This window comes from Macadamia integrifolia, chromosome 8, assembly GCF_013358625.1.
Source record: "Macadamia integrifolia cultivar HAES 741 chromosome 8, SCU_Mint_v3, whole genome shotgun sequence".
NCBI classification, from domain to species: domain Eukaryota; kingdom Viridiplantae; phylum Streptophyta; class Magnoliopsida; order Proteales; family Proteaceae; genus Macadamia; species Macadamia integrifolia.
This window is the reverse complement of record NC_056564.1, coordinates 26,622,092-26,644,422: the sequence shown is the minus strand read 5'-3', so window position 1 is coordinate 26,644,422 and position 22,331 is coordinate 26,622,092. Positions and strand designations below refer to the sequence as shown.

Below are 22,331 nucleotides of genomic sequence, written 5' to 3'. Positions count from 1 at the left end.
TCTTTTAGATGATTTTGCAGATTATCAACCTAAAGAGCACTGGTCGGGCCCCACAGTTGATTTCCCTGAGGAGGATTGGTGGGTCCCTGAAGAATTAGAGCACGGCATGGATTGCTCGTGCGAGGGCTGTGCTGCAGGACCGCAGTTCTGATATCGAGCTGAGCTCTACCTTCTGATACCGAGCTGAGCTCTACCCCTGATACCGAGTTGAGCCTTGTTTTGATACCGAGTTGAGCTCTACTTCTAATACCGAGTTGAGCTGACTCTCTGATTTTTTATGATTCCTTTTGTGTACTTGATATGTAAATTGTATTCTTTTTGTGTAAATATCATGCCTGCGGGCCCACATGTACTTAACTATGTAATTAAAATTTGGGTATCAAGTATAATGGGAATATTTACAGGTAAATTAAGTCTTTCGCTGAACTGTTGAACACTTTCTTAGTTGTATGTGTGCTGTGGTGGGATACTGTATCAGATGATCCTGGTAGGTTTGGGTTAACCGGTGTAAACCCAGTTACTGGCCTGGTTCTGTGTGAACGGGGTGTGACAACGGTGGTATCAGAGCCGTGATGCTCTATTCCCCTCACAGCATATCATTAGACCCCATAGAATCTATAATAGGAAATGTGATTGGGTTAATGTAAAATCGTTAAAGAGTTAAAAGCCAAAGAAAGAAAGTAATAAAAATGGTTGCATTTAGTTATTGCATTCATGGCATGCATGAGAGAAAATGAATGGTTAATTAATTGATGTCATAACTCATCGAGTACGAGTTTGACGAAATTTCAGCAGCATAACGGCGCAAAACAAGATTTCCAAAAATTTTTACACAAACACCTGATAAACAACAAATAAATATATATATCAATAATCATAATTAACAAAAGACACCACAACTAAACTACACAAGTATTCAAATATACAAATTCACCACAAACCATCATCAAAACACATCACCCCACAAATAAGACCAGTTACAGAGAAAGTACAAAGGATGAGAAAAGAAAGAAAAAATATATATATATATACAATAAGATCAACAAAAGGAAACAGGTGACAAGCTGGTGTGGACGAGCTAAGTCCTCACTGATGATCGTCATCGTCATCGTCCAATACTACTACGTTCACCTGAGGTCTAGAGTTAACGTTGAGTCGATGGTCGTAGTAGTCAAACCTCGAGTTCACCAGTTGTACCATAAGACCAGTTACAGAGAAAGTACAAAGGATGAGAAAAGAAAGAAAATATATATATATATATATACAATAAGATCAACAAAAGGAAACAGGTGACAAGCTGGCATGGACGAGCTAAGTCCTCACTGATGATCGTCATCGTCATCGTCCAATACTACTACGTTCACCTGAGGTCTAGAGTTAATGTTGAGTCGATGGTCGTAGTAGTCAAACCTCAAGTTCACCAGCTGTACCTCCCTCCGAAGTCGGCCAAAATCTGCTGAAATGGCATTGGCCGTTGTATCCAAGTCCTGGCCCAGTTTGAGAAAGGAATTCTCCAAAGTAGCCTGCCTCTCCAGGATGCGCTCCTCCCTAGAAGCACTCTCATCCAGTCTTCTTAACAGCTGATCTTGCCCGTCCTTCAAAGCCCTCATAGTGGACATCATGCCCTCAAAATCATATGCACCACTCTCAGGTGGTGGGGCTCTATGTTGTGGGCCTGCAGCTCTGGTGAAGCCAGGATCAGCACCTCTCGACTCCTGAGGCACCTCCTCAAGGATGTCCTCATCCAAAAAATCATCCTCCCCATCCTGAGGAACATAGTCCTCATCCTCCTCACTAGACTCCTCCTCCATGGGGACATCCTCCATAGGGGCAGCCCTCTTATCCCTACCTCTCTGAGCTCCTACTCTCTGAGGTACATCCATAAGAGTGTGGAGACCCATCCTCAAGAGATTTTCCCTGTCGAACTTATCTGCTAGAGTCTTCCCCTCCTCACCACTCAGGTCCACCCCAAAGAACTCAAAGATCCTGGTGAGGATCCTACCATATGGAAATCCTCCATCCTCGGGGTGTGAAGTATGGTGCTCCATCGTCTTGAGGATGATGTAAGGCAAGCACAAGTGCTCGGTGCCTCCCTTTAAGGCCGTATAGATGCAGTAAGCTAAGAAGGCCGCCATGAAGCCCACCTGGTTCTGATGACCTCCTCTGGGGAGCAAGTTGAACTAGACCAATCGGGCAAAGACATGAACCTCCGGGAAGAATGATGTTTCAAAATTTGGACGTGCACTGTTGCCACAGATGGTCTCATAGATGCCGTCCGGTGTCTCCAAACTCATGAACGGGCCCATAGGCTTACTCCTGGGAGGACTGTAGAAACAGTGCCCAGCTGAAGAGATACCCAAAATACTAGCCAGGGTGTCCACGGTCAGCTAAATGTCCACCCCCTTCACCATACTAATTATAGCATACTCCCCGTACTGGTAGGAAACCTCCAGGTTGCAGTAAAACTACGAACCAACTGCTCGTAGCACGGACGGTCTATGTGGAGGATAGACTACCAGCTCAGTGCTCTGAACCTCTCTTGAAGCTGAACTTTGTGGAAGTCGTCAACTACCACAGTCTTCTCCATCATTATTGACCTCTTCAGGAAGGTCTGCCAGTTGGTTGCTGCCTCTGAACAGCGGAAGAGCTCCTCATCATAGTCGAAAGAATCGATTGGGGCAGGTCCGGGTCGCCCTGTGCGAGGGGCTGGAGAACTAGTCCTCGCACTCTTCCGTTTGGAAGCGGTGGTCTTACGCCGAGTGCCAGAGGATGCGGCTCTTTGCCTTTGCGAGAAGACATCCTGGCAAGAAAAGAGGAAAGAGGGGTGAGTAAGGAAAAAGGAGTAACAAAGGGAATAATAGATGGGTGAGTAGTAAGAGGAAGCCCCAAAATCCAATTCTCGCAAAACAGAAAATGTGACAAGTGAGGAGTGATAAAAAACCTATGAATGAAATGCCTGGCCAGTGACAAGACAAAGATTATGGCAAAACAGCAATGTGACGGAAAGGGAATATATATATAGCATGGCAAGTAAAGAATGATAGAAAAAAAAAATCTCAATTCTCGTTGTGCAAGTTTAATCTAGGGAAAAAAAATGAAAAGACTAACAATAGAGTGAAGCATGAAACTTACATGTTCATGGATGAAATGCCATCATTCTACAATTTAGAATATGCAAAAACATCTACTATTATGATATTGAGGTGAAAGAGAATCAAAGAAACCCAACACAGAGATGGATGTTCATGGGAAGAAATGGGATTTCAAACATAAGGGACTTTCCATGATCTCTACAGCATGTTAAGTACAAATCAAACATAATGCATTGCATTTGAGTTATTAATTGGGAAGAAAAGGGCAGAAATTGAAGAAATCCCCAAATTTGAGAAAACTAGGGCACGATTGGGGTTTCTCTAAAAAATTGAGAAGTAAATCCTAAAACTAGAAACAAATCATAGAGAGAACATCACATTCACATGAAAACATTGTTCTATGGAAAGAAACACGGAAAGGAATGGAGATTGAAGACTACTCATGAGTTTTACCCCCAAATTTCAAGATCTGAGACGGAAATAAGGAAGAAACTTACTTGTAAGTAGAGGGGTTGAATCTTCCCAAAAGCGTCGGATCGTTGAGTGAGATCGCGAGTGGAAGCGTCGCTCTCCAAAATCGCCTGAGAGAGAGAGAGAGGGAAAAATGGGAGAAATAGGGAAGAACAGGGGCTTAAATGCCCTATTCAAAAATTTCCACTCGGGTAGGACCGACGGGCCAACCTGCCACCGGTGTTAGCCTGTCGGTTGAAGATTTGGACCGACGGGCCGACTGATGGCCCAACCAGCCCGTCGGTGGCAGCCCGCTAGTTGAGAGAAAACTTGAAAAATGGGGTTAATATTTTATGATTATTATTAATATAATTATTATTATTATTATTATTATAATAATACGTTATGGTCGAGTGGGACCATTGTCATACTTGTTGAAGCACTAGCCCCGTATTTTTGGAATTAAGTTACGGTTAGTTGCAAACTATCATACACTATAATGCCCTGCGTGTTGGCATATAATTATGTGCCGATATCAATTCTATGGTGTTTAACCAATGTGGTGTATGATATGTTCCAGTTACAGGGATACGATGGTACGTACTAGATCCGGTAGCAATGCACGAGGTACCCTGCGTGGTCCTCGTCCGGTCGGTCGACCACCGAATCCCAGAAGGCCCCGCTCTGTGGGCCAAACCTCACTTCCACAACCTCTAGAGACCTTTGGTCAGGGTGGGCACAAGAGGACCCACCCATGACTACACTTCCGGACCCTCCACTGGTTATTACTTCAGGGGATGTTACTACCATAATTCAGCAGTCACAACAGGCTTTCAAGCAACAAATGCTTCAGCAACAGCAAGCATTTATGGTTGCTATACAGTAATAATTGGACCTTTCTCAAACAGGTCAAGCTCCCCGGATACTTACTCCACAGGACCCACCTGTAGGGTCTGGTATGGGACCACAAGTGGGAGGTACACCTCCAATTTCACCATTCGGCATTCCTCTGTATGTGGTGCCTCCTCCATACCCTTACTATCCAGCTTATGCTCCCAATTACCCGATGACGAATAATACGTCAAAGGTAGTGGAGTCATTCAAGAGGAACTTGCCACCTGTATTCTCTAAGGTGGGGAGTGATCATCTGGAACCGGACCAGTGGATCCAAGAGCTGGAGAAAATATTTGAGGTGATTGAGTGCACTAATGCACATAAACTCATTTGTGTGGGGTTGCAACTCAAGAAGGAGGCTAACTCTTGGTGGTAAGCTTCTAAGCCCATATTATTGGCCGCACATCCGGAACCCACCTGGGAACAGTTCAAGGAGTTGTTCTTGGACAATCATTACCCACGCAGCTTCAGAGACCGCAAGGAGATAGAATTTATGGCCTTAACTCAAGGAGGTATGACTATCCTTGAGTACCAACAGCAGTTTGAGAGCTTGTTCCATTTTGCCCCTAGGCATATGAGGACAGCTGAAGAGAAGGCTGCGAGATTTCTGAAGGGCTAAAGGCATCCATTGGGTCTGTACTTGAGGTCTTAGATTTGATCGACTATGGCCAGATTGTGCAGAAGGCCAAGACCATGGAGGATAAGCATAAGGGAGAACAATGCCTCACACCTGGACTGTGGAAGAGAACAAATCCATTTTCGGATATGGGCAACTCCTCCAAGGCATACCGTGGGTCGTATAGTTCTGGGTCTACATATAGGCAGCCTTATAGGCCATCTGGCTACCCTCCTCGACCGGCTGGTGGTTTGGGCTCTACATCCTTCCGCCCAAACACTAGTGTTGTACCTACAGTTCTAAGGCCGCCCAGACCTCCATCTTCAACGGGTCAAGTGCAGAGGGGCCCCGCCCTAGTTTCGGCATCTCAATTCCATTGCTTTAACTGCCATTCCTATGGGCACTATACAAAATATTGTCGGGTCAGACCAGCCTTGCCCTCCAGTCAGTCCTCTGCGTACCGACCTCCCCTAACTCGGGGGAATCAACCATAGGGAAGGATGTATGCCCTATCAGCTGAGGAAGCTGAGGCCAGCACAGAAGTGGTAGCAGGTACATTTTAAATTAAGAATTTCCTTATGTTAAATATTGATGACCTGCTGAGATTATATGCATTGTTACACTAGGTGTCCTATCTATATCGGGCATACCAGCCTATGTTTTATTCGATTTAGGAGCTACACATTCATTCGTATCTAAGAGATTTGCTGAGAACTTGGCATGCCACCCAGGACCCTAGATAATGGGATGATTGTTAGTATGCCTACTGGTAAAGTTACGCAGTTGAAGGAGGTGTATAGGCCGTGCCCAGTGAAGATCAGTGGGAAGGAATTGGAGGCACAACTCATTAAGTTCAATATGCAGAATTTTGATGTTATACTGGGCATAGATTGGTTGTCGGCTCAATGAGCTAATGTGATATGTGTTGAAAAGCTGATTAGGGTGACAGATGACGAAGGAAGAGAATTGGTATACCAAACAGATAAAATGAAACAGGTGAGAAAGGTCCTCGTCTCCGCCCTTCAAGCGATAAAATTGTTAGAGAGTAGATGTCAGGGCTACTTAGCATCAGTACTTAATGTTGATGCAAGGATTACACCTTTAGAAGAGGTAAAGGTGGTTAAAGAGTTTTCCGACGTCTTTCCAGATGATCTGATGCATTTACCGCCTGATAGAGAGTTGGAGTTTACCATAGACTTGGTTCCTGGAGCAGCTCCAGTGTCTAAAGCCCCATACCGGATGGCACCAACCGAACTGAAGGAGTTGCAGATGCAGTTGCAAGAATTGTTGGAGAAGGGTTTATTCGCCCAAGTGTTTCACCTTGGGGTGCCCCAGTATTGTTTGTCAAGAAGAAGGATGGCAGTTTGCGTATGTGCACCGATTACCGGGAATTAAATAAGCTAACCATTAAGAACCGGTATCCATTGCCATGCATTGATGATTTATTTGACCAACTGCAGGGTGCCAAGGTATTTTCAAAGATAGACCTTCGATCAGGCAATTATCAGCTCAAGATAAAGAGCAGCGACATACCCAAGACAGCATTCAGGACTCGGTATGGTCACTATGAGTTCCTAGTGTTATCTTTTGGGTTAAGCAATGCACTGACAGCATTCATGGATTTAATGAATCGAGTATTTCATGATGTCCTCGATAAATGGGTAATTATTTTTATTGATGACATCTTGATCTACTCCAAGACAAAAGAGGAGCACACTCAACACTTGAGAATGGTGTTACAGAGGTTGAGAGAACAACAATTGTTTGCCAAATATAGCAAATGTGAATTTTTGCTGGAGCAAGTTGGATTCCTGGGGCACGTAGTGTCTAAGGCTGGAATCGAGGTAGATCCTGATAAGGTGAAAGCAGTAGTAGAATGGAAAAGCCCTAAGAATGTCATTGAAATTAGAAGCTTCTTGGGTTTGGCTGGGTACTACCGGCGCTTCATTGAGAATTTCGCCCGAATCTCAGCACCAATGACTAAATTAACCAAAAATGGTGTGAAATTTGACTAGTAGAGGAATGTGAGAAGAGTTTCCAGGAATTGAAGAAGAGGTTGGTGTCGGCCCCTGTGTTGACCATCCCTGAAGGCACAGGTGGAATGACAGTCTACACTGATGCTTCCAAAGTTGGATTGGGTTGTGTTCTCATGCAACGCGGAAAGGTGATAGCGTATACTTCCCGACAACAAAAGGAGTATGAGAAGAACTACCCCACTCATGACTTGGAACAAGCCGCAGTCATTTTTGCCCTTAAGATTTGGCGACATTATTTGTATGGGGAGAAGTGCAAGATATACAGTGATCACAAAAGCCTTAAGTACTTTTTCACCCAGAAGGATTTAAACATGAGGCAGAGGAGATGGCTTGAGCTCATAAAGGATTATGACTGCGGCATTCAGTATCATCCCAGTAGGCGAATGTAGTGGCAGATGCGTTGAGTCGAAAGACACAGACTGTGTCACTCTCATACTTGGCAGTCAGCCCACCACTTGTACAAGAGGCGACGCTAATGGATGAAGCTCTCTTATATGAAGGAGCAACCTTAGAGTTTGAACGTCAACCAGAAAACCTTAAATGGTTGACTGTATCCTTGACGGCTCTACAGGTGGATCCAACTATTAGGCAAGAGGTAATAATGAAACAACCTTTGGATCCTGAATTGCAGCGGATCAGAGTTAAGGTTCAAGATCAAACAATGAACGACCCAGATTTTGTTTTAGCTAGTGATAGGGCATTGATGTTTCGAGGCAGATTGTGTGTACCCGATGATTTGGATATACAAGACAAGATAGTGCGAGAAGCATATAGCTCCGAGTACTCACTCCACCCAGGAAGTACAAAGATGTACAAAGACCTCAAACAAAATTACTGGTGGCCAAGCATGAAAGTCACAATAGCTCTGTATGTGGCGACTTGTCTTACATGCCAAAAAGTAAAAGCTGAGAGGCATCGACCTTATGGTACTCTTCAGCCACTCCCAGTACCAGAATGGAAGTGGGATAGGATTACAATGGACTTCGTCACCGGACTACCATGTACACCTAAGGGGATGGACGCGATATGGGTGATCGTTGATCGGCTTACTAAGACTGCTCATTTCATTCCCATCAAGACCAAGTTCTCTATGGCCAAATTAGCACAACTTTATATGGATAACATAGTGTGCTTGCATGGAGTGCCAGTGAGCATTGTGTCAGATAGGGACCTAAGATTCACTTCCAGATTTTAGAAAAGCTTCCAGCATGCTTTGGGATCACAATTGAATTTGAGTACTGCTTTCCACCCACAGACTGATGGTCAGTCAGAGTGAACCATACAGATATTAGAAGACATGCTCAGGGCATGTGCAATGGAAATGTGTGGTAGTTGGGAAGAATATATACCCCTTATGGAGTTTGCCTATAACAACAGTTACCAAGCTACAATTGGGATGGCTCCGTATGAGGCATTATATGGTAGGAAGTGCAAGTCTCCTCTGTATTGGGATGAGGTAGGCGAACGTCGAATGTTAGGATCTGAAATGATACAGATGATTTGTGACAAGGTCGATGTTATTCAAGAACGGATTAAAGCAGCTCAGTCTCGTCAAAAGAACTATGCAGACACTTGTAGAAAAGACATTGAATTTCATCCAGGAGAAAAGGTATTTCTCAAGATCTCTCCTACTAATGGGTTGCAAAGGTTTAACAGAAAGGGGAAGTTGAGCCCAAGATACATTGGACCATTTGAGATCTTAGCCCGGGTTGGCTCAGTAGCCTACATGCTTGCTCTGCCACCTTCACTCGGGGATGTTCATAACGTATTTCATGTATCCATGCTGAAGCGATATGTTCATGATCCCTCTCATGTATTACCCATGGAACCAGAATATCTAGAAGCTGACATGACCTATACAGAGCAGCCGACTGAAAATTTGGACCGAAAGGTGAAGACCCTTCGCAACCGATCCATTTCCTACGTAAAGGTGCGATGGGATAATCATTCACTTGAAGAAGCATCTTGGGAGAAAGAGGATGAAATCCAAGCCAAGTACCCTCATCTGTTTGAACAACCAGGTACGTCAATTTCGATGATGAAATTTTCAGAAAGGGGGGGTAAATGTAATACCCTACTTCTTAAACCCGGTCTGATTACATGGTTGACCTGGTTTAACCATGCAGGACCCGAACCGGAGAGAGTTAAGGCGGGTTCCTTATGGACCATAATGGTAAGGGTGACCTTAAACACCGGCTGGCCAGACAAGTCCGAGCCAGTTCCTGAGGAGACGGGTGTACCCAAGCCGTTTACATGCACAAATCATAAGGCCATGTATGGATAACGCAGGTATGTAGCCGTATCTTAAGGCGCATACGTATATTACATCTTATGCCAAGAGTGAGATTCGTGCCGAGGGCTGAATTCTGTCAAAATCCCACTTGTTGGCCAAGTTTTGGCCCTCAGGTGGGAGGTCACAAGTGGGCGCATCCACCCACCTGAGTGATCCACCCATGTGATTACTTAGTTATTTTAGAAAGTATAAATAGCATTTATGAGTTTCCATTTTCTCATTTATGTCATTCGGGTGGTTGGTGAAAAGAGTAAAGAGGAGAGAGAAAAGGAAGGAGAAAAGAGAACGGAGAAGAAGAAAGGGGAGGAAGAAGAAGTAGGGGAAGGATTTAAGCGGCACCGAGGCTTGATCTTCCCATTCAGACACCGAAAAAGTGATCTCCAATACGAGATCTACGTTTAGAGGTGAGCAAAGGCTAGGTTCCTTAAACTTTCACCATACCCAAGTAAAACCTTTGATCTAAATAGAGTTTCTTGAGGTCTCGTAAATCCCCCTTGAGATGATGAATCTAAGGCTTAATAGATGGTTTATGTGTTGATTTTGAAGGATTTGAAGAAGTGTTTACAAGGTTAAAGAAGCATTGGTGATTTGAAGTGATTTTGGGGTTTTGAAGGAGTTCTTGAGCAAAGAAGGTAAGATGGCTTTTCATTCCTTAAATCTAACCTAGATCTAGGTTAGAACCATCTTATGAGACCTTGAATGTGTGAAGAATGGGTTTGGAAAAGCCCCATTTGATTCCCCAAAGGTTGGGGGAAAGTTTGGAAAAAAATGATATTTTTTCGCCAAGACCGGTGGGCCAAATGGCCCACCTGAGGGCACCCGCCTGAGAGGGAAGACCCACGGGGCTAACCGATGGGCCCAATCGGGGGGCCGACCGGTGGGCCACCTTGCCCGCCGGTCTTAGCAAGACCCTCGAGCCCAATCGACGGGCCCAACCGGTGGGCCCAACCGATGGGCCAATCGGGTGGCCGACCTACCCGTCGGTCATGATCGGTGGGTCTGACTGGTGGGTCATGACAGGTGGGCTGTCCGACCCACCTAAGAGGCCCCCAACGTGATTTTTACGTCCGAACGGACCCAAAACGGACGTGCGACCTTCTTTTAGGATTCTAAACATGATTTTGTCATTGGATCGTGTTAATTTTGATCCCAAAATGGTGAAATGCTAACCCCATTCACTTATGTTAGGTTCACCAAAACGTACGCTTCTCGCACCGGATCTCACCCGTACCAAGCGTGAGTCCCTGTACACTACAGGTAAGTGGGGAGAGGACGTTTGGCCTTGTTTCAAGGCTTGTTTGGCATTCATCTAATTGTATCTAGACTAGCCATGTCATCATGCAAATGCTATGTAGCTTAGCCATCCTCATATTTTATGCCATGTGTGCTGTGTTTATTTTCTCAATGCCATATGATGATATGCTTATGTGATGAATGTTGACATCATTGTGCATGATACATCAATAGACTAGATGCCGTAGTCGGCTTGGACACGAGTGCATTGGTGGCCCGTGGAATGGGACGCGGTGGTACTATGTAATCGTACTATGTCATATAGGAGCATGCGATTTAGGATTATCATCTTCCCATGCTACAACCCTTCCCAACAGGAGTTGAGGTGTTAGGTTACCATTTGGGGGGAAGCAGTGGTCACGGTTGTCGGGTCACTGTGGCGGTTAGACATACGTCCGGCTGGTCATTAGGACAGTCGACAACCTCGGTGGTCTATTCAAGAGGGCCAATCATACTGCTTTTAAATTGCTGGAGTCAGCACCTTTAATTTTTATCATTTACTTTATGTTGAGAGCTGGTGGTCAGCATGTTTACTTTTTCAAGTACTCACGGTGGGCCTTCTCCGACAGCCCTATGGGCGTATCGCGGGATGGAGTTCGCGGCTCGTACCCGGAGTATACGCGCACTATGGTTGTAGTAGCACTAAACCAAAGACTTAATAATGTTGATTAGGTGGAAGTGATTAAAATGGATTGCATAGCATATAGTGCATATGGTTGTGATTTTTTGTATGGACTGCTGTGTGGTCCTTTTCACTTACTGAGCTAGTGAGCTCATCCCACGTGTGCACCTCTTTTAGATGATTTTACAGGTCATCAACCTGAAGAGCACGGGTCGGGCCCCACAGTTGAATTCCCTGAGGAGGATTGGTGGGTCCCTGAAGAATTAGAGCACGGCACGGATTGCTCGTGCGAGGGCTGTGCTGCGGGACCGTAGTTCTGATACCGAGCTGAGCTCTACCTTCTGATACCGAGCTAAGCTCTACCCCTGATACCGAGTTGAACCTTGTTTTGATACCGAGCTGAGCTCTACTTCTAATATCGAGCTGAGCTGACTCTCTGATTTTTTATGATTCCTTTTGTGTACTTGATATGTAAATTGTATTCTTTTTGTGTAAATATCATTCCTGCGGGTCCACATGTACTTAACTATTTAATTAAAATTTGGGTATCAAGTATAATGGAAATATTTACAGGTAAACTAAGTCTTCCTGAACTGTTGAACACTTTCTTAGTTGTATGTGTGCTGTGGTGGGATACTGTATCAGATGATCCTGACAGGTTTGGGTTAATCGGTGTTAACCCGGTCACTGGCCTGGTTCTGTGTGAACGGGGTGTGACAGTAGATGTCTTGCAAATGCAGACCCAAAGGCCACCTGAAGAGCGTTCTAGATTTCTTGCCTGGTTGCTTTGTCGATAATAAGATGATAAATAGGTTCAGATAAAGAGGCGAGGAGTAGGCTTATGAGGGAGGTGTCCTGCCTAGGCCAAATAGCAGCACCAACGGGGCATGGTTTTGATACATTAATGTGACCGAAGAGGCCCTGACTGGTGAAGAAGGGAACTATTTGTGCCTTCCATAGAAGATAGTTGGAAGCACTTAGGTGTAGGGAGAGAAAGTGGTGAGCCGATCCAAATGTGGGTAAAGGAGAGGGGCTAGTGGTGATGCAAGTAAATGCCTCGAACCTATTAACTTTGGAAAAAATTTTGTCATCTTGGGCCCATAGGCCTCAAGGATTTAAAATATGTTGTACCATCTTAAGGAGGTTAGAGGTTGTCAACTAACCTAACAATGTCCCCTAGGTGATATGAGACTAAGGTTTGCACACCTTTATCAATTCTAAAACCACTAGTACTTTCGGTATTCTTGGTAGGAAAAACTCACCATTCTTACAGGTGGGTTTGGTACATTTTCCGTATTCTTGGGTTTTACATTCTTCCCCCATTTGGGCATAACGTCACTACTGTGGCCCCACACATTGTTGGGGCCCAATATGATACCACCTATAACGTCGTGGCCCTTATTAACCTTTGCACAATATTTTTCTCTTTGAATCATGGGGCTTAAGACCTTAAAATGTGTTGTATCATGTTAAGGAGGCTAGAAGTTATCAACTACCCCAACAACCTCCCTCTAAGTGATGTGGGACTAAAGTTTGTACACCAAGTTAACACAAGGTTTTAGGTTTGCGACTACATATATATTCCATTGATAATAGGAGTATTTATACAAGAGATTACAACTCTAATCGATTGAGATATTTGGCTCACAGTAGAATACATAAAATATTGACTTTCTATCTTAGACAAAGAGGAATATTGAGTCCCCCAGAATGGGTGTTCTCTATATTCACTAATCAAGATGAAGTTGACATCAGAACAAACAACATTTCTTGCATTCATATTAATGATATTGGAATTATTAATAATTGCTATTATGTTCTTGGATTCAATAGAAAATTGGTTTTAGTTTCAAGACTCATAGATGATGGATATGATTTTTTAAATGATTTGATCATTAGTTATAATGGCAAGATTGTTGCTTCTGGTTATGGAATGAATGATTTATATTTCCTTAATTCAATCTTGAATGAATCCAATAATTTCACTCTCACCTTTTTTATAACTAAATGAAAGCGTTCCCCTAAGAACCAAACATATCTCTAGTACCTTAGGTTATGCCACATTGGAGTAGAAAAAAACAATTGATGAAGGATGATCCTCCAGAGGTTCAACTTTTTTCGATCTTTGAATCTTGTCTACAAGGCAAAATAGCCAATAAACTCTTCCCTAAGAAGGGGGTAGAGACAATGATACATTGGATTTCATTTACTTGTATGTTTATGGAACCTTGATTATCTATACAAGGCACGGATATTTCTATTTTGTCACTTTTACCAATATTCATGTTATGGATACATCTACCTAATGCATCGGAATTCAAAATTTTTTGAAAAATTCATAGATTTCCAAGCCTAGGCTGAAAATCCATTAGATAAATGCATCAAATGCCTTATACCGTATCAAAGTGGTGAATACTTTATTTGACGGATTCAGGGAACATTTAGGTGTTAGGAGGATCTTATCCTAGCTGAGTGCACATGGAATGCCACAAAGAGGGGGAGAGGATAGGAGATTGAACCAAGAAAAGTGAAGGAAGGAGGGAGGGAGAGATAATGGACAGAGGGTGGACTCGTACTGGAGGTGGTGTTGCATTCTCTCATATCCTTTGTCTATTCCCCTTTGACATTGCCTTTTTGAAAAACCACAAACACCTCCAATACCATGTTAGTCTGGGCAACACTAGCTTATCAAGCTGCATTTCTAGCTTATTTGCAAAGGTGGTTAGGGAGAATAGTAGTTGCAGGATAACAAAAAGAAAGGGATCGAGCTGTAGGGGGGAGTGATGAAAGGGTGGGAGAAAGGAGAGCTAGAGAGAAAGCGGGAGGGAGTGTTGAAGAAGGAAAGGGAGAACCAGAGAGAGAGAGAGAGAGAGAGAGAGAGAGAGAGAGAGAGAGGGTAATTTTTTAAAATTTTTATTTATTTTTAGGTTGATTCCTAATTCAATCAATAAATTAAAGTGGATTGGTTGGTAAGGAGGGGATGAAAGGAGAGCTCATCGAGCCAGTCACCATTGGCATAATAGTAAGCCTTCCTCATGTAAGATTCTTTAAAAGCAAGAGCAAGTTGCTTTAGATCATTTGACTTCAAAAGGAATCTTTATTGAAACCCTAATCAGGCTAATCTTGGCCGATTTGAATCGAAATTGATTTGAAATCAACGGTGATTGATTCTTGTTCGATTAAGTTCCCTTAGAATAGGGTTTGTTAAAACATTGAAGATATTAGGGTTGTATACGAATGCCCTCCTAAGTGGAATGTCATTAAACTAGTCTCTAGGATAAATAAAACCCGATGCATGAGATGGGCCCAAGGCCAAACCCAAGATGAACTTCAAGGAGGTGCAACCCAAGAGTAACCACTATAATTTAAAAGGTTTTGTAACCTAGTTTCTTGTCTTCTTTTTCTAGATCATTCATTGATTATGGGATGAGCGTAAACATTTTGTTTTTCACCTATAAATGTAAGCCACCAATGGCACTAGAGGAGGAGATTTATTGAAGTAAATAAAGTTGTTCCCTAGAGTATTGGAACTCCATAGGAGTCTCCACATTGTGAGTTCAAATCTCTTTTTTTTGTTCGATTGATCAACTCTGTGTCATAAAGGCAACGTAATTTTGACTCTCCTGATCCCAAGCTTCCATTAAGGCTGTATTACTTGGTATTAGAGATGGGATTGAGAGAGCGATAGACTGTAATCCCGCCCTGACAAACTCGTTGTACAACTCTCGTTGAGGATATCAAAAAAAGAGAAGAAAACTTGCGTCTTCAGCAAGAAATTGCTAACCTGTGTCTCAAGAATGAATCATGACGCCCAAGTCTGAATGAGGTGACATCCAATCATAACTTGCCTTCATCTGACGATGCACCCCCTATATGAGAGAGGAGGACTCACTGTAATAGGTTCTCCCCCCCCCCACCCCCGAGAAAGGCACGAGATTGATTGGGACAAGAATGCTCATCGTGACATTCCTGAGTTCACAGGAACATCTTCCCCTGCTGAGATTGTAGATTGGCTAACCTTAGTCAATGAGGTCTTTCAATACAAAGAAGTCCTAGAATATCACTGTGTTGGAATCATCATCATAAGGCTTCATGGGAAGGCAATCACATGGTGGAGACGTGAAAAATAATTGCGTGCCAATTCTAGTAAGGACCCGTTTGGTATCGTTCTGAAAAAACGTTTCTAGCGTTTTTTCGTTATATTAGAATAAAAAAAAGGAAAAAACCGTTTGGTGGGATTATGCTGTGTTTCGATTTTTTTGAAACGAAAATTGAAAAAAAAAACGAAAATGGAAGCCAAAGTCGGAACTCCAAAAAGGAGTTCCGTCACTACAGTTTCGTTTCAAAATCCCTAATTAGGAACAATCGTTCCCGATAGCTGGAGCGTGAGGAGCATCTGCAGGTAAACCCTTCTCTCCTCTTCTTCTTCTTCTTCTCTCTCTTCTTGTCTCTTCTTCTCCTCTGTTCGTACTCGTTTCTTCTCCTCTGTTCGCCTTCTTCTTTCTTCTTCTCCTGGTTTCGCCTTGTTCTATCTTCTTCTCCTCTGTTCGCTTTTCTCTTTTTCTCTTTTTCTCTTCTTCTCTCTTCTTCTCCCCTGTTCGCAATTACTAAATAACTGCACTCGTAGCTCATTCAATTACTAAATAACTTTTAAAGCAGTCTCCAAGCCTTTTGAACTTCCCTAAGAAGCACAACTGCCAACACTGCGTGGTATATGAACTACTTTAATTTTTGAAGGGAGATGGATGCATGTGCAATCCCGCTTGAAAGGCACCACAATAATCACTAAAATCTGGGAGTTTCAGATGCTATATTTTAGGAAAGATGGGCCCATTTTTTCTCCTGGTATATGTGCTCAGTAAGGTCATACTATCAGTTCCTTTTTAGTGGCTTTTAGATGTTCCAAGGATTTGGGATCAGTAGTTATCTTCTAGTGGTTGAGGTTTTTGTGTAGGTGACATAACTGCAAAGAATCTTGAGATTTTGATCAGATAAAGTTTCCATTTGCTAAAAACATGTTGAATATGCAAAAAGGGTGAGGAATGTACTGCAATCTCCACATCGTGTGATTGCAAAAACAACTGGGAGCTATACCTTGTATCTACTCTTGATGAACTGGGTGGAATGTGTGGAACTTACTTGGATTCTCCTAACAACTTGGTTTTTGTCTTGTTTGGGTTTTTGGTGGCATCCTATGGAGAGTGATAACATTTCTATTTCTTGGGTGGTTTTTTAAGGAAATCAACAAATTTTAGGAAACCAATGGCTCTGCCTAGGATAGTTATGGACATTTGGTCCTATCTATTCCACTGGGTATCTGCAGCTAATGAGTTTGCAGGTATTGGTAAAGCATCTTTTGGACCAGATTGGAGTTGTGTTCTTATTGTATATTGCTATTCCCTTTCCTTTAAGAGAGGAAACTTGAGTACTTTTGTGTACAAATCATGTACGATAATTTATTTTTCTGCCCTTGCTGATTAAAAATAGTAGTTATAAAAAGATGTCTCCTGAAAATGTAATGGATTGGTAGAAGAGTCGATGAATATTTCTGAAACATGAGTGGCTTGTCAAGATTGTCATAGTAGAACTTGTCATGCCATGAGAGTATCCATCTCATAAATATTTTGCTCACTTCACTGGCCAAACATGGGTTCTCTTTTGTGGAACATCTTTGAAGTAAAACATTTTCTTTTAAACTAATAGTTCTATGCTAGAAAGAGGTTTCCTCTAAACCATATGTCAAATTACCCTCCTTCTTTTCTCTGTTATTCTGTCATGGGATGATTTGAGTAATTCTGCCGTTTTTAACTTTTAATTGAGCAGTAGTAGCAATGTTGTGTGTTATTCCTCTTACCGTGGGACCTCTAAGGGAATAGGGAAGTTCATTTTAGTCTCACCGCTTTGGTAATGAAATATCAACTTTGACAGGTGGTGTTTGAAGAAATTTTCATTGCACTTGATTCTGGCGCATTAGAGCAGCTGAAAGAGTTGAGTTCCAGGCTCAGAGCTGTTGAAGAATCAATTAATGAGAGCAGCTTCATGACAGAGGTTATTGCGAGGGAAATGGCAGGAGGATTGACTTCTCGTTATGAGCAGGTAGTCTTGTTTTATTGATATTGAGCCATGTTTAGCATGTGGCTAGTTGCACTTACATTTGCAAAATGTATCAGGACCTGCAAAAACTGGAGCAGTATTTGCCACTTTTAGAAAATTTGATGATTCATGTTCAGTCACTTAGCAACAATCAAATAATTGTTCGTTGGACTTCAGGCCTTAAGATAAGATGGACTAGTGCTCTTAGTGCTTCTTCAATTTTCAACCTTAGGGGCGCAAAGTTCTATAATATTGATAGTTTGCACTTAGAGCTTGGGATGAACCTTTTCCTTTATGGTGCAATTTTGCGAGAAAGGGCTTTGAAAGTTCTAACAGAAGGTACTTGAGCATGATTCCTCATTGACTTTATTTTTTTATGCTTCTCTTTTCCTATACTATATGATAGTTTTGGTTCTTCCAATGTCCAGATCTGGTGCAATCTGCTACTCTGTACAGGAAAGCTGCCGGAGTTTATCACTATCTGGTTAATGAAGTACTTCAATCTTTACAACCTCCATTCACTCAGGAAAGACCGCCAGAATGTACCTCATCTGTGTGTTCCATTATGAGCTTAATTTGCCTTGCTGAAGCACAGGTTGGTATTTTTCTTCTCGTTTGGTTGTATGAATGGATCTTCATTGTGAAATTGTTGATTCCTGAAGACTGCACCTTGTGTTCTTTTCTTGTTGCTACGCGTTAGGCTGTGACTACTAGAAAAGCTGGAGAAAAGGGTGCTACTCACAGTCTTTTAGCTAAGTTACACTATGGCATTGCAGAGTTGTTTGATGAGGCTGGCAGTATTCTACATTCAGTGAAGAAAGACTCCAAAGATATTTCGGCACGCTTTGTGGTATGTATCTTTTCTATACAATTGCAAACAAGGATTTCCTTTGTCCTCATTCAACTTTTCTTTTTCATTATAGTTGAAGTTGAGGTTGTAGTTGCAGTTGCAGTTGCAGTTGCGGAGAAGAAAAGATGTTGAAAGGGCCCACTTTTGTTTTTTCTCTCGAGAAACTCTCTTGGTTTGTTTATAAATTGGATTTTACTAGGATGTGTTGGACTGACTGACTCAATTGTGTTTCACAAAATCGTGGTTTACGTAAACGAGTGGAAGGCTGAGTGCTGAATCACTTTCCGAGTTGCTTCCTCAGATTTTTAATCCCATAATAATTGTCATGATCCTCCCAGCACATGGTTATCAACAACACATGTTTAGGTGAGCTGCACAAGTGCATTTTAATTTGAAAGTGACAAGAGCTGGTGGATTTCAATGTGGCCATGTGGGTGGGACGTAAGAGGAAAGAAAGAGGCTCGTAAGATCCAAACCTTAAAACCCGGATTGGACTTGACTGTTTGGGTACAAACACATTTGAAGCTGTTTGGTCTACTAATTTTTACTTTTCTTCATCGGATTATCCAGTCTAATTTGACGGTTACCTTATTTACTATTTTTTATTTTTCTTCAAATTTCTAAACTATGTTAGTAAGAAAAAACCATTAAGCTGGTATCCACGTTTAAAAATACTCTGCTGTATTATACTGTTGTGGTGAAAATTTGAACGGCTGAAAGCATCTCGAGATGTATGTCTAGGTACTCCCAATCAATCAAATCCTCATCGCATTAGTGAATGATTACTTGACATCCATTAGTCATTTGTGGAAGAGTACTAGGGCAATTATTATTATTGACATGCTCCTCCCTGGATTAATATTATTATTATTTTCCTCCCTTGGACTATGGTCTTATTACAAATCCACGTGTTTTACACAATTACATTTGCACCCCTAAAGGCTGAGAGTGTTAGTCGTGTGTTAGTTCTGAAATACCCTTATTACCGTTATTACATCTTCAATCCAATAAATACAAAGACTGTTATGTCCCCATCTTCAACCTTTGAACAGAACAAAAGACAAGAAACCATGTGAGGGTTTCAGTCAGGTTTTACAACCACTGTCTGCCGTCATACAAATAGTCAATGGCCTCTCCCAGCTCCTGGAAATGACAAGACTCCAAGACGACTACATGGTCAATATTTGGCGCCAGAAAAAACGAGCCACAAGCTCTCTCCTGAAATCTGATTTTTCCCCTCCAAGTCCTAGTAAGAATTCCTTTTCATTGAGGAACTTCAATTTCTTTTTTAATTTCGATGGCCTATGGAATGAGGATGAGGCATTAGTAACTCCATATCCAACACTTGATTTGAGGGATTTGTTTTCAATTGATTGCATCGTTTTGCTTCTGAATCTGTACTCTGTAAATCATTTTTTTTCTGGGATTGGATATTATGGATTGTTAGGTTTTGAGGATGAAAGGGAAGATGTGTCTTCATCATGTGAAGAAATCAGAAAATTAACTGAACTTTAGCATCATTTGTCCCTCTTCCTGTACAGACCCTAATCAAGGGTTCGAGCTTGGGCTCGATTTTTGGGGTAATGGTAATGCTATTGTCTGGGAGAAGATTCGAATCTAGATCGGGACTAAAGATCTCATATTGAGAGAGAGGGTTTCACACAGCTCAAAGATTCCGGCTCAGATAGATTATCCCTCAAAGTTTACCGGAGAAGAAAGAAATGAGCTAGCTGCAAGTCGCATGTAGTCGGATAAGAACGAGGTGAGATGATACATGAGGTTGGAATGATGGAAGCTATATTTTCATATCTCAAGGTTTTGTTTTGTAAGGGTAAAAGGATGAAACTACATTAGTAAAGGGTAATATGGGCATTTTTAAATTGTGTTGAATAACTTAACGGACTGGGGTTACTTGTAAACCCCACCATAGTCCAGGCTGTGATAGAACAATAGGGGGAGGTTTCTGTGATGGACCAATATTTGAAATGATGTTTGTGATACTATTCTATTTAATCTCCTTTAACGAGGTGAGATGATACATGAGGTTGAAAAGTTGCAGTTGCAGAAAATATGTTGAAATAGCTCTCTTTTTTCTCTCTCAAGGAACTCTTTATTTATTTATTTATTAATTTATTATTATTTTTTATAAATTGGCTTCTATTACGAAGTATTTGACTAACTGAGGCACTTTAAGCTCACCACTTGGTTATCAAGAGCACATGTTTAGGTGATCCTGCACAAGTATATTTTAATTTTTTGAAAGTGACGAGCTCCTGGTGGATTTCCATGTGGCCATGTGGCTAGGGGTATCAATTCTTAAATCGAACTCGTAAAATCGATCAGATCAAATCGATAACAACACAGATCAAATTGAACCGAAGTCTTATTGGTTCGATTCGATTTGGAGTATTACAACCCCAAAATCAAATCGAACCGCATCGAAAACCGGATGAACCTGAAATCAAACCGAAATCGGCTTAAAAATCGGATCGAAACTAAAACCAAACCGATAAGAAACCGAAACAGTCTAAAATTCATTAAAAAAAATCAAAATTTACATAGTTTTGTATACATTTGTATGGAAAGTCGAATCCAAATTGGATCAAAAATCAAAACCAACCCGGTTGCAAATCGATTTAAGAAATCGAAGACAAACCGAAATCAAACCGCATCGAAACTGAAACCAAATCAAAACCGAAATTTCCTTATTAATTCGGTTTTGGTTTTAATTTTTCCACACATAAACCGACTCAACTCGAACTGAAACCGAGTCAAACCGACCGATTGACACCCTACATGTGGCCATGTGGGTGCGACATTCTAGGAAAAAAAGAGGCTCCTAAGATCCACACCTCGAAAACCAGTTTGGACTTGATTGATAATTTGTGAACTCGAGAGAACTCGGAGTCAGGCCACTTTAAAAAAATAATAATAATAATAATAATAAAATAATTCCATCCCACGGAATCTGTCAGCCATGTGACCGATATTTTGTCGATAGATGGATTTTTCGTCGACATTTGGACATTGAAACCATGTTATGAATTATGATTGATAAGAAAAAACGACTTAAATCAAATCAGACACACATCCCGATTTTAATAATTTCTCATTTTAAAAAAGACCACCATTTTATAAAACATAATTTACTGCAAGAAGCTGCCCTGTTCATGCCAAATTCATCAAAAAAAAAAAAAAAAAAATTATATAAGATAATCTCATTTGATCATTTAACTTTTTGGCAACTCATAAGATGACAGAAGTTGATAGGACATGTAGATCCAATGATGTAGAAGTTTTAATAGGAAGATAAAATTGATATCTAATGGAATTCTTACAAGATAGGTGCGGTCAGCATAAATAACGACAGAGATCGAGACATAATAAAATTCAAACTCTTCTTGCTGATATATAGTAAAGAAAATAATAAACCCTTTTAAATAGCAAAGAAAGCTAAGAAAGGATTTGTATGGCATGCACCTATGATGAATCCCAATCAATCCGATTTAATTTTTGTGAAAAAACTAATAGGACCATGGTCATGGCCGTTTGATCATATAGAAATCCTTTTTCTATATGCAAAAAGGTAGTATAGTTTCTATTGTGATGGATGAAATATGATGAGGAGAGTGAAATTCTCTCAAAGAGGGAATCGTTGTGTTCTTAGATTTGGACCAAAATTTAGTTTAGTGAGATTTTGCCAAAAGTCTATTTCGAAGGCATTTCGTTGAAGGCACACCAACTGATTCTCTGATTTGCTGTTTCTAATTTTTATTTCTTAATAATTGTCAATGAGCTCTTCATTTGTACTTCGTTAACCTCACAAAGGTGATCGATTGATACTAAGGTGTTAAAGTTTGGGCTATTTGAAAATTTCAATGTGTTGGTTGGGCTTTTCAATCTGTGGGTGGGGGAGCCTAGCCAAGCACTATGCTCTTTCTTTCAAAGTAATTAGCAGCATTATTAAATTTCTGTTTTGATTTTTTTTTTTTTTTTTTTTTTTTTTTTTTTTTTTTTTTTTTTTTTGTTTTTTTTTTTTTTTTTTTTTTTTTTTTTTTTTTTTTTTTTTTTTTTTTTTTTTTTTTTTTTGTT

The 22,331-nt window shown here is 41.3% G+C and overlaps 1 protein-coding gene and 1 non-coding gene across 2 annotated transcripts in view; both read left to right on the top strand.

Annotated features, from left to right (window-relative positions):
• LOC122086846 overlaps positions 1-18,371 on the top strand; it is a 34,295-nt gene extending 15,924 nt beyond the window's left edge. The window contains exons 8-11 of the mRNA XM_042655787.1: positions 17,225-17,392; positions 17,467-17,728; positions 17,818-17,984; positions 18,090-18,371. Of these exons, the coding sequence (XP_042511721.1) occupies positions 17,225-17,392; positions 17,467-17,728; positions 17,818-17,984; positions 18,090-18,371 (879 nt within the window). The remainder of the gene's footprint in view (positions 1-17,224; positions 17,393-17,466; positions 17,729-17,817; positions 17,985-18,089) is intronic.
• Positions 18,372-19,544: 1,173 nt separating this feature from the next.
• On the top strand, positions 19,545-19,638 carry LOC122087790. Its single transcript, XR_006142860.1, has one exon. It is a non-coding gene; the product is annotated as a small nucleolar RNA snoR31 (small nucleolar RNA).
• Positions 19,639-22,331: the final 2,693 nt, after the last annotated feature.